At 40.4% G+C, this 12,500-nt stretch overlaps 2 protein-coding genes across 2 annotated transcripts in view; one reads left to right on the top strand and one right to left on the bottom strand.

Annotated features, from left to right (window-relative positions):
* The window catches only part of LOC138050369 (uncharacterized), a 21,474-nt gene extending 11,765 nt beyond the window's left edge, over positions 1-9,709 (top strand). The window contains exons 5-6 of the mRNA XM_068896710.1: positions 884-1,058; positions 7,535-9,709. Of these exons, the coding sequence (XP_068752811.1) occupies positions 884-1,058; positions 7,535-7,854 (495 nt within the window). The 3' untranslated portion in view covers positions 7,855-9,709. The remainder of the gene's footprint in view (positions 1-883; positions 1,059-7,534) is intronic.
* LOC138051809 (furin-like protease kpc-1) overlaps positions 1-12,500 on the bottom strand; it is a 371,910-nt gene that overhangs the window by 219,055 nt on the left and 140,355 nt on the right. The window lies entirely within an intron of this gene.

Raw genomic sequence — 12,500 nt, 5'->3', positions numbered from 1 at the left:
TATATATATATATATATATATATATATATATATAACTGCAGACAGTACTGTTTCGGCCTTCTGGGCCTCATCAGTGCAGTGCTGATGTCTGGGATGGAGGTTAAGCTTATAAAGCCACCCCAAATGTCCCACACATGTGGTACATCTAAGCCATGCCAGAGTGCTCAAACTAGCGAGCTAGTGAGCATGTTCTTATATATATATATATATATATATATATATATATATATATATATATAAGAACACTATTTATATAAGAACACTATTTATAAATGGTTGTGTATTAGTGCATAACATACTTACTGCACTGATACTAGTAAGATATCAAATATGCCATGTTCCATCCCTGACTGGCTTCTCGTGTGTTCTCTATAAAGAGAAGGAGGACGCGTTGCGAATATTGGTCAGGTTGAATTGCACGGAAGGTGTCAAAACCTAATTTATATTCTATTATCGTTACATTCCTCACGCTCAGCTTATAACTGTTACTCGGCCTTGGTCATCACTGACAGTTGCACCCAGGTATCAACAACTGTATCCCACGTAAACGGCACTAGGCGTTTAATTTGTCAATATATGTCTTGAGAAACGAATAGGACACTACAGATATTGGCTTTGCATTGTTATCATCATCAACATTACCATCATTAATTTATGGCCCAACTGTGAATAATTGTGTCATTGGCCTGACTCAACTTATAGTACAGCCAAATTTAGAAAACGACTTTATTTGTTGTAGAAGCAGGTACGAAATGAAGATTACATTTCAGTTCTTTGCTTGCCCCTAACGTTTGATTGAGTAAGAAGCTAGCGAGAATTAACAAGTTAATAAAGTAAAAGGCGAATAAAGTTATCTAGGATTCTTACTTTAAATGTTTAATAGGCGACCTCACAGCAAGGGTCACTTCCTGTTACCACAGAGCAGAATCTACTTAAAATAACAGGCCCAGCTCACAGACCCTCTCTCACCAAGGCGATGTTGGCTTTCTGTGGCGTTTTACCGATTTACAAAGTGGATGTCTATCGCCTAAACACCTCTGCAAACAGTGGAGAAGAAAGTAAGTAAACAACTTTTACCTTCTACGAATAAAATTATGTTCTCTCTATGTATATATATTTAATTTTTCAAAAAGAGAAGGGGCGGCCGCGCGGGACAATTAAAACATCGCGGGACGGCAACGGCAAAGAGAACGTCATCTGAAAACTGTTCATTGTGTCATACGCTTAGCTATGAAACAGTATGTTATCGAAGACGTCGTTAAAAGCTACGACGATAACAAAGCAGCTAGTTTACAGGTATTCCACTTAAAATGAATAAAATACAATAAGATAAGAAAGTTGATCATTAATAATCTATCGCAGCAATACACGCTTATACATTTGCATTTATACAGTTATACACTAAGCAAGATAAAGTTAACAAGGTCAATGTCTTTTAAGTCGTTTTAGAACTTTAAAGATGAATTTGTCCTTAAAGAATCTGGAATTGCATTCCATAATTTTGCGGCTAAGTAGTTCCACGATTTTAGTCCGTGTGAGGTTGTTTTAGGCTTGGGTAAGGTCAATGTATTGTTGCCCCTGAGGTTATAGCTAACTCTCCTAGAGTTGATTAATTCTCTAATACATAGAGGCATACGTGGTTGCTGTGCAAGATTTAAAATCATATGTTACAATTTTAATTTAATGAGTCTTTGGTTTTGACGTGTCGAGAGGCCTAGTTGTCTTAATAGTTCTTCAGATCTAGTGTGCTTGTATCTAAATACAATTCTGATTGCTCGCTCATTTATTTTTCAGTGGCGCCTTTTCTGCAAAAGTGCCACGTTGCGAAATAGTATTTAAAATGCGGAGCAATGAAAGATAAATACCGATCGCGTCACTCTAATTTCGAAAGGTGACACTTTTTTCATTGCGTCTGAGTACCGCTATCTGTTGTGAGACTTTTCGAGAAACCTTAGACACGTGATTATTAAACTAACTGATCATCGATGTTGACACCGAGCATCTCAGGCTGAGAAGTTATGGGGGACGATGGTATTTTCACACCTGAAAGTCGGTTTGTTTTGTGTTTTACCCATGACAAATTGCTTGCTACTTTGAATTGTTTCTTTTGAGACCGTTCAGATCGTACCATTTGCCTACCAACGCAAGATCTGAGTTGATTGGAAAGGGAAAGGAAAAAAGGAAAGGAAAGGAACTTTATTTAAGTGTCCAGTCTTTCTAGCGCGGGAGCGCAAGTCAATTGTTGGTGTTAGAGGAGAGGGGAAACCGGAGTACCTGGAGAAAACCTCTCCGTGCAGAGTAGAGAACCAACAAACTCAAACCACATATAACGCTGGGTCTGGGAATCGAAACCGAGCCACACATTGGTGGAAGGCGAATGTTCTTACCACTGCGTGCATCCCTGCATCCCCAGATTGCCCTTTCCACCCCAGTCCACTCACTATGGGCATAGAAGATTTGTGCGTCGTCGGGCGTATCAGAAATGACAACACTGTTTCACAATATAGAATGTATCATGTATAAAAATATTAACCGCTTACTAACCGAGCGAGAGGACCGTAATGGGGAATAATGGTTCGCGGTCGTGGCAGTACGGAACTCGCTGCGCTCGGTCCGTACGTACTGCCACGACTGAGGGCCAATATTCCCCAGTACGGCTCGAGCAAGCGAGGTTAGTGAGTTGTTTGTTATATGGCATTGTTTCTTTGACAAAAGGTGGACAAGCTCGCACGCAAGGAAGCTATCAATATGCTTGTTTTTCATATTATTAGCTTCTATACAGCGGAAAAGATTGTTCATATTAGAATAGCTGTCTTCTTGTTTGTGTTTGCCCTTTCTCTGGTTCTCTCAGAGCGGAGGGGTTGGCGCAGTGGTAAGATCTCTGCCTTCCAACCCTAAGGTCCCGGGTTCCATTCCCGGTTCTGCCGAGAGTGGAATATTTGGCGACCTTCTTTCCCGCTGAAGTTCACTCAGCTTTCCATCCTTCCGAGGTCGGTAAAATGAGTACCAGCATGCATGGACTGCTTAGAAGCGGCTGCAATTTGCGCCTGTATATGCTTCCAGTCCGCTGGGGGTAAATTGATCATTGTAAAGCGCCTTTGAGACGTTTGTGATAAAGGCGCTATATAAATGCACCACTTTACTTCACTTTACTTTTAGTAGCCAAAACGCGTGGCCCGGGGTCGGGGTCGGGGTCGGGGTCGGGGTCGGGTGCCTTTTCTTTTTCCCATTTTTTTTTTGTTTCAATTTTGTCGTTATTTTCTTGTACTGTTGTTTTCGAATGACCGGCATCTGTCCTTCATTTATGGTGAAAAATCGAAGTTGGTTTTTGCGAGCATCTGACTTAGGTAGTGTTTCCGAAAATCGGAGTTTGTTTCAAATTAAGATAATATAAGCCAACTGCCAGAAACACTGAAGACTCACTGATCTCCACACTTTAAACAGCATTGTGATGTTACTTCTTCGAAAAAAAAAAAAAAAAAAAAAAAAAAAAAAAAAAGAATCGCAGTTCCCCGATGATCGTCACGCAACGTTCTCATTTGCTCGTTTGCTCGTGTTGATGTCATGTTGTTTTCTGTCTTTCAGCTACAAACGGTCTGTAGTAAAGCCAGAGTCGCACGGGAACTTGCTAGTCAATTCTATTCGGACGTCAAGGGATCCAATCCAATAAATTCCAATCACTATAAAAAACACAACAACATTGAAAACTTTTTTGCGAAAACAAGCAAAAGAGAACGTTGTGTGACGACTATCGTAGAACTGTGGCTATGTTCTGTTTCGTTTTAATTGTATTGCGGAGGTTTTTAAGAAGTAAACATTAAAATGCGGTTTTAAAATGTGGAGCTCAGCGAATCTTCAGTGTCTCTAGGAGTTAACGTATATTCCCCGCAAAAACTCCAATTTCAGTCTGAAATTCTCTTAATTTCGAAAAACAAACAAAGATGTCTCTTTTGTAGCTTCCGTATGTTCCATATTTTTTTGACTAATTTCCACCACCATGAAGGAAAGATGCCGAACTTTCGAATGTAACATTACAGGAGAATAACGTCAAAAATTGAAACAAAACAATTTGGAAAAAAAGACACCCCGACCCCGGCCCCGCGTTTTGGCTACTACCGTTTTAATGTATGGAACTATATTTGCAATTTTATTTACCACAGCAAGTTTGCATGAGTTGAAAGGTGACAACTAATTAGAAATTCAGAAATATATAAATCGAAACTGCAAACGCACAAATTACTTTTTCACTTTCCTCCGATCAAGAATGTTAAAGACAATCAATAGAAGAAATCAAGCCATAAGATCGTGTAGATTAGAAGACACAAATTGTAATATATTCAAGAAATCAGTTGCATTCTTCTTTTAGCCTATCGCCGGCATTCCAAAACATTAATTAATCTACTTCTGTAATATTTTCCTTTCAGTCGACTAGTTCAACGACATATCGATCGAGCAGCTAGTACGAATAAAAATCTGAAAATGTACAGGATCCTCAGTGGCGTGATCTTGCCTTAAAGTAGTGCCTCGTACGTAGATGCGAATCACCTAGAGACGACTCGCTGAGCCCCACATTTTAAAACCACAATTAAAACGAAACAGAACATAGCCATAATTCCGCTATGGTCGTCACTCAAACGTTCTCAGTTGCTTGTTGTCGCAAAATTGTATTAAGTGTGGTTGTGCTTTTTCTCGTAAAATTGGATTCGATCCGTTGAAGTCCGAATAGAATTGGCTAGCAAGTTCCTGTGCGACTGACTTTACTACAAACCGTTTGTGGTAAATCAGACAACAACATTGACAACAACACGAACAAACAAGCTAAAAGAACGTTGCATGACTGCGTGACGATCATCGTGGAACTGTGATTCTGTTGTTTTTTTTTTAACGAAGTCAATATAACGATGGGACTCTGTCTGGCAGTTAACGTGTATTCCATAAACTCCAATTTTAGCAATTTCGGAAATTCTCTTAATTTCGAACAACAAACTTCGATTTTCAGAAAGACAAAAAAACCAAAGTGCGATTTTAAGAAAAACTAAAATGCCCCTTACGAGCTTTCATAGCTTCCGTAGGTTCCTCAATTTGTTTGACTAATTGCCACCATAAATGACAGTCATTCGAGAATGACGACAAAATAAAACAAAATTTTGGATAAAAGACACCCTGACCCCGGCCCCGACCCAGGCCCCGGCCCCGGCCCCCGCTTTTTGACTACTACCATAGTAAATGATCAATTGGCCAATCAGAACGCGCGTTTTATCCAAGATATGTTATAATAAATAATGGTCTTGCCGAAACCGATGGGTGGCACGATCATAACATACTTGCCCGATAGGAAAGCTTCGACCGCAAGTTTCTGATCTTGCCTGTGTTCAATGTTTCCATGGGCTCCTGATGTTTCCCATTTGAAGGGATAAATGATCGAAATCTTCCGCAAAGCGCCATATCGTGCTTAAAATTAAAGCACAATCTGACAAGAAATAATTAACTCGTCAAAAAAATCTGACAGCGGTGCATCGTCAACGGACCAATCGGTATTCCCGTTGCTGGTAGCAACGGAAAATTCTGATCGCGTCGGTTACTGCAACGGGTGTAGTCCCTTATTTTTCTCCCTTTCCCAAGCCTCCCTCGGTCTTTTTATTCGATTGCGTGACAAAACACGACTGCCTCAGAAAAGCGGGCCGCTCGACTGATTTATGAAGGGACTGCTCGCAGTCTAGACGAGAATGGGCAGAGGTCTCTTTTTCCCGTTAGTGTGGAATCCGTGCACGTTCCCCGCCGAAGATGCTCGAAGGGCTCAAGTTCTGCGCCAAGATATCTCAAGTTTTACGCAAAGAAGCCACTGATCTGCACGCAAGGTTTCTGTATTCCCAGACTCTCTCACTTTTGTTCAGCCGTTGGCGAATGAGAGAGACAAGGGATTTTTCAATCTTTATTCCAGAATTCCACGATCAACTTTTTTTGCCCAACGACAAAACAACAAAGATATCAGCTGTCACTAAATTGAATTAGATCAACCTCTTTTCGCCACTTAAGACCATGATCGTACGCCTTTTGCGCGCCGGAAACTCTCAAGCCAAAAAGATCTTCGGCGTGACATGCACTTTTTCCACTGTGACACTGGTTTTCCCGTAGAGTACTCGTCAGCCTAGCCAACGCAAACGAAAAGAGACCTCTAGAAAGCAGGGAATACATATGCAAACACGGCACTCGATGCTTCTAAGAGATTCTTTACATTTACGTCGTTCCCAAGGCTTGAAATTCCACCAAAATATTCAACATAATTTTTTATCCTTAGATATGCCCCCCCTCCCCCCCCCCCAGTGTTTTTTCCGACCTGTTTCCTTACTTTTTCGGCGAAACAAATCGACATTTTGTTACATGGGCACATTGCACTATGGGTAGGCTCGAAACTGATATGGATGTCCAGCGGGCATTACCTTATTATAGGAAATTAACGCTCCATGAAATTCAGGTATTGGAAATTAACATGACACAAATTAACGCGAATTTAATGTAATACGACTTTCAAATAAATAAATAACGCGATTAAGACACAGTTGGTGGTGACCACTGGGACGATTTTATTCAACACTGCATGCAAAAAAAAAATTAAAAAAAATCACTGAACAAAACTGAACCCTCTGGTCAAGAAAACAGTCCTCAAAATTCTAATTAATGTAAAGGTTTTACGGAAAGAATGAAAGCTTGAACTTATTTTATTGTTTTTTAATTGTCATAAATGTCTGGAAAGGTTTCAAAATTAGGCTTGAAATAATGGAAATTAAGAGTGCGCAAATTATCGCTGCACTTTATTAACGTCGCGGAAAATAACGCGCAACACAACGCCGATTCTAGTTAATTTCATGGAGCGTTGATTTCCCATAATAAGTTATGTAACCATCATAAATGATATGGCAAAAGGGGCCTAATCCTCTCAACCCATCGCGAAAAAATGGCTGTGATCGGTTAAAAATACTAGCGTCTTATTACGGGAATCACAACCCAGTCATTTACTTGTACCAATATTGCAAATTTGAGCCCGCGAGAGTAAAGAGCCCCAACACGGTTAGGAATGCGCCCCACACAATACTAACCTAGGGTGTCACAATTCCCTTTGTATCTCAAAAAACGGAGAGGAAATAGGTTGTCACACTTCACAATTATTTTTCTTTTTGTTTCCTTGAAAACATTCTAAAAGTTCGACTTTCTAAAACCGGCGATTGGCAGTCACAAATGGTACCGTTTTTCAGGCCAAAAAATTTTTCGGGACTTTCGAGAAACGGGCCCCTGTATAAGTTTGGGGTGCTGAAGCACCCTGGAAAGAATAGGTCATAAAAGCTCGCATTTCAAGTTGAAATGCAACTTTTTTTTATTCCTTATCATTTCCAGGGTGCTTCAGGACCCCAAACCGACACAGGTTAGTACTCTGTGGGGTAGGCGTTACAAAGACAAATAACTCTATTGCTGTGAACAAACTTGATAGCTGATCGTACCTGTGTGATGCGCACTAAACGTCAGTATTATTTTGCAGCCATCTTGCGTAAACCAAGACTTCATTCCAGACAGATACGGCAAGCAGGAGTTTCATTCGACGCCTCAAATTTTACAGTTTGCAACAATCACAACTCATTAGACAATGTAAAAGGATGCATAAAAGCCGATATTTGGGATCTAAGATGTGAATGGCTCCAGCAGCCGAAATCTGAGAGTTTCTACTATTACCCATACGTATACGTATACGTAAGGTGTAGATATTCTTTGTCAACCCAGACGTGGAAATGCGATCAAGGACCTATCGACGCTCCTTTGTGCTGCAATCTTGTTTGCCCATACCAGTCCCCAACAGACTAAATCGGTTAACTCAATTTTAATTTGTACCCAATTCAGATCTTCAGGAGTTTATTCATTATGTGTTTTATTTGCATTTTTATGTAGCATTCCCATTTGAATGATATGGAAATACTCGGAACAAAACGTTTCATCCCCAAAGGGTTTAATTTGGATACAACATTGAATTAAATTAAGTCCCGCATTTATACCAATGAGGTAAACGTGTTTCCAGTGCTTTACTGACCCTACCGTTAGCGCCGCTTGTGCACCCAACTAAGCAGGTCTTAAATTCGTTTATATTAAGGGAAGCTCCCTCGCTAGATGGCTGACAAGACATCTTCGTCCTTTTTCCTTTTCCTTTTTTCGCTTCTTTTTGCTCTTCTTTTTGTATTGTATTGTTGTTGTTGTTGTTATTTTTTGCTGAAAGTAGCTTTCTTCGTTGAGGAACCGTCTTAAAGCATTCTCACATTTAGCACGTTGAGTCTGTGCATGTGGCCGAGTGGTTATGGCCCGTGCTTTGAGATTCTGAGATCCCGCGTTCAAGACCGCGTTCTGACAACTCACTGAATTTGGTTCAGGTAGTCCCTGGTTCAATTTCCTGGCGCACTTGTGAAATAGCCAACTGGTTTGCCTCCCGCCAGTTGGGATTCTTAACAATTGTATATGTTAAATGCTCGGAGCTACTAGCTACTCTGAAATCCGAGGATAAACAAAGTTGTATTCTTTTTTAATTTTTGTATTTGTATCAGCATTGCTGCACGCGGCCTCGTGTGAAGCATGTATAGCCTTTTCTTTTGGGAGGGGACCTCTTAGAACTTTTACAAGGTTAGAAAACTTGGAGTGATCTCCATTGAACAAGAAATTCAGCCTTAATTTTCGGAAATTCCATCGAACCAACAAAAACCTGTTTTCCGTTGCATAGACACGACTTTAGTCACGGTACGTTGGTATAAGTAAAAATGGGAGAATTCTGACATGATGTTATGGTGAGTCGTTCCATCGGGATTCGGCATTTCGGTCCGACCGGTCAAACCCTTCAAAGTGGGCGGCCCCCGAAGGAAGTTCAAATATTTCTGCCAGACCAAACCATAAACAATCGTTATATTCGACCAAAAGCTAATGACCTTGAAGCGTTTGACTCTGGCTCAGAACTGTTCTGTTTTTTTTGTTTAAAATTTTCCTTATTTGGATGTAACGTAGCTCGTGCATTTTCCCGCGCGTGCAACTTCGATCTTATTTTTGTTCATATTTGGGCATAAAATTGATGCCCTAAAATCCCCAGCTTTGTTCCAAGGAAAAGAGTTGCAGGTTACACACTTCAAGGTCATGTGCTTCTTATTTGGCATTTTAACCGACCGGAAAGCGCCCTTGGTTTAGTCAACCTTACCTATTTGAACTGATTAAGTGTAAAGGTAGTTGAGATATCACATAAATGGAGCTAGAATATCGGTGCTTATACTTTGCTAGAGTGTGAGTGGTTTGAAACAAAAGCTTTTAAGGTTCACATTACAAGCAACCCGAGGCCGGTCGTTCGAAACCTGGTTTGCGCCAACCGCTGCTTAAGAGGTACCAAAACCTAAGTATAGGTTTCCCTGGTAGCGCTAACCATGGATCGAGTAACCCGGGCTAGGTTGACAGTAAGACATAGCTTGCTCCTACGCTGGTTTGAAGAAATGTAACATACAAATAGTTCAAAAAGTGGAAACGCGTCAGGGGTGTTTGTTCCAAAGTTATCGCAAACGTCCTGTTACGTGCTCACTTCATTTTATAGTTTCGTTTAACTATAAAGAAACCTTCGTTTGATGTCTATAATAATGTAAATTAAACACAATTCAGTTTCTAAAAGTGATTGCATTAAAATACTCTTTAATCTTCATCGTTGTGTTGTGGACTGTGTCCCCTCTGCTCCTATTATTTTTAAGGATCACCTACTAGGTTAGTTCCTCCAACCATTTCCGTCTCCCCAATTCAAAAATAATATATAGTATTAATTCAGTATCTGTTCCACTTGAAATCAGCATACATCGTCGTCAAAAAATTCGTTAAGTTACGGCAAAGCAAGAATGTTGGCTTTCGCACCATCCCTTCTCTTTCTGCAACGACAGCGAAAACACCTTTAATTTCTATGGAAGCAAAAGGAAAGGAAAGGACCTAGCCATTTTAGCGCTAGTCCTGTTCCAGGACTCCCTCTTACCCCGCCCAGAAAATGGACCTGGAACCCAGGCGGGAAAAGAGAGGGTCCTGTATTACTTGAGGGCGCATGCTCCGAATAACGCCATTTTTTCCGTCAAAACTGAGGGAAAAACCATATTTGGAAAAAGATTCCTTATTTAGGCATAGTTTATTCGGAGTGCTATTATAATAGAAACATGGCGGATAATGTGAAAGGAAATTATGATGCCAAGTTTCTGGAAGCAATTGATTTCGCGTTTAAGCAATGCCACTTTAACTTTGTGCCTAAGGTGCAAACAACTGCAAGCTTTTCATTCAGTCGTTACCGGTAATGATGTTTTTGTTAAAGCAGCAACAGCATGTGCGAAGTCTGTTTGCTACATTACCTATCCTCCTCGTGCCTCGTGGCACATAGGGCCTTTACAGAGGTCTTCCACTGTTCTCTTTCCGCTGCAATCATCCTCGTTTCCTCCCATGATCTCCACCCCGCCTCTTTACGTTCTTTTTCAACTGTTCGTCGCCATTTGTCTTCGGCCTTTCCCGTCTTCTTTTCCCTTCCGGGGCCCAGCTTATTGCAATGTGAGAAGCATTATTACGATCTTGGCTTAAGATGTGACGAATCATATTCCATCTACGATACTTTACTTCCTCACTCAGCTGTTTCTGTTTACATATGATCTTGCCATTAACTCGTAGGATCTTTCGTAGGCACCTATTGCGGAATACATCCATAGCTTTGTCATCTCCTTTGTTCATTTTCACGTCTCGCATCCATATAACAATACCGGCACTACCAGTGCCTATACAGGACACATGCCGCAGAAATTCTGCAGCCCCTGTCAAGCACACTTGCCTAAAAAATTCTGCGACCCCTGTCAAGAACACATACCGCAGAAGTTCTGCGGTCCCTTGCAAGCACACATGCCGCAGAAATTGTGGGTCCCGTGTCAAGCACGCATGCCGCAGAAATTCTGCGGTCCCCTGCAAGCACACAGGCCGCAGAAATTCTGCGGTCCCTGGCAAGCACACGTGCCGCAAAAAAATCTGCAGCCCCTTGCAAGCACACATTCCGCAGAAATTCTGCGGTGCCTGGCAAGCACACATGCTGCGGAAATACTTCGGCCCATGACAAGATCACATATTTTGACCCCAGGCCACTTACTATAACTCCTTGAAAGACAAACTGTCAACTGTCATTTGAAACAAATTTAATGCAATTAAATAAATTATACATCCATTTTGCCATACTATGCCATAAAAACCATTCAGATGGCCAAAATCAGGTTTCTTTGAGGAAAAGTTTTGTAATTCCCCAAGTTAAAGACCATTTTCCTTGCATTAATTCCAGAGGGAATCGACTGTCGAGGTCGAGGAATCTCAATAAAGCACGATCAGTAATTGGCTAATTCATTTGCAGTAATGCTTTGCCACCGTTGACCCCAAACCACACTATTCGCTCTTGGCCAGTCTACCATTTTCATTGGACGTACGACAGAAACAAATAAAGGTACGTTGTATTCCCTTTTGTGCATGTATTTGTAAATTTTGAAAATAAATTTTAAGAAACAGACCAGCATAGGTAAATGAAACATGTTAGCGATGTGCAATGCTGTACAAATACTATATAAATACCTGTTTTCTCTCGTCTTCAATGAACATTCGTCACATAGAAATGTGCTGTTTGAGTGTCCACTGTCCCTCCTTCCTTCGTCCTTTCTTTTACCGTCTTTACATCGTCAATATTCACAAATAGTACAAGGTTGAATGATGTCGTCTTGGTGAAATTTAGCCGGGATATAAGACTAATCATGTTTAAAGCACTCTGCGTACAAAGAAAAAAACAGGATAACATTTCCATATAAAACATCTATGAGATGTTTCATGATTAACTTTTAGGAGCAACTACAGAATACAGGGCCACGCAGGGCCACCACATGCAAATTACTTAGCAGGAGTACCCAACGAACACTTAGAAGCTTTTGTAGAACGAGACACAAAAATAGGAGCTTTTGTTATTCAATGATACGGAAATACGTGGAACACCTCAACCCCATAATCACGCAAGGTTAGAATTGTATTTTACTTGCTTTATAAAATCTGAAACACTACGATTTGCCTGCAGTGGTTTGAGGTTGGAAATAACATTTTAAAACAATGTAAGTAAGTAAAAACAAATCTTATGGCAAATTACAGTTGCAATAGGAATAAAACGCAAACAGCGGTTACAAACATTATTTTGCTTGAAATGCATAACTTTTATAAACTTAACGTTTCGTATGTTACAACATACATCATCAGAAGTGATTATTATTCAGTTACAGATAAATTTAAATTCAAAGATACAACTGTACGGACTGGGAACTAACAAATTGATTGACATAAAACGACAAGAATATGCTAATACTAGAGATATAGTTTCTCACTGCCAACGTTTTCATTTAAGGCTGGCTTACATACGAAACGTAAAGTTTATAAAAGCCTTATGCATTCCAAGC

This window comes from Montipora capricornis, chromosome 6 (assembly GCF_036669925.1).
Source record: "Montipora capricornis isolate CH-2021 chromosome 6, ASM3666992v2, whole genome shotgun sequence".
NCBI classification, from domain to species: Eukaryota; Metazoa; Cnidaria; class Anthozoa; order Scleractinia; family Acroporidae; genus Montipora; species Montipora capricornis.
The sequence above is the reverse complement of the archived record's forward strand: the minus strand, read 5'-3'. Positions and strand labels throughout refer to the sequence as shown.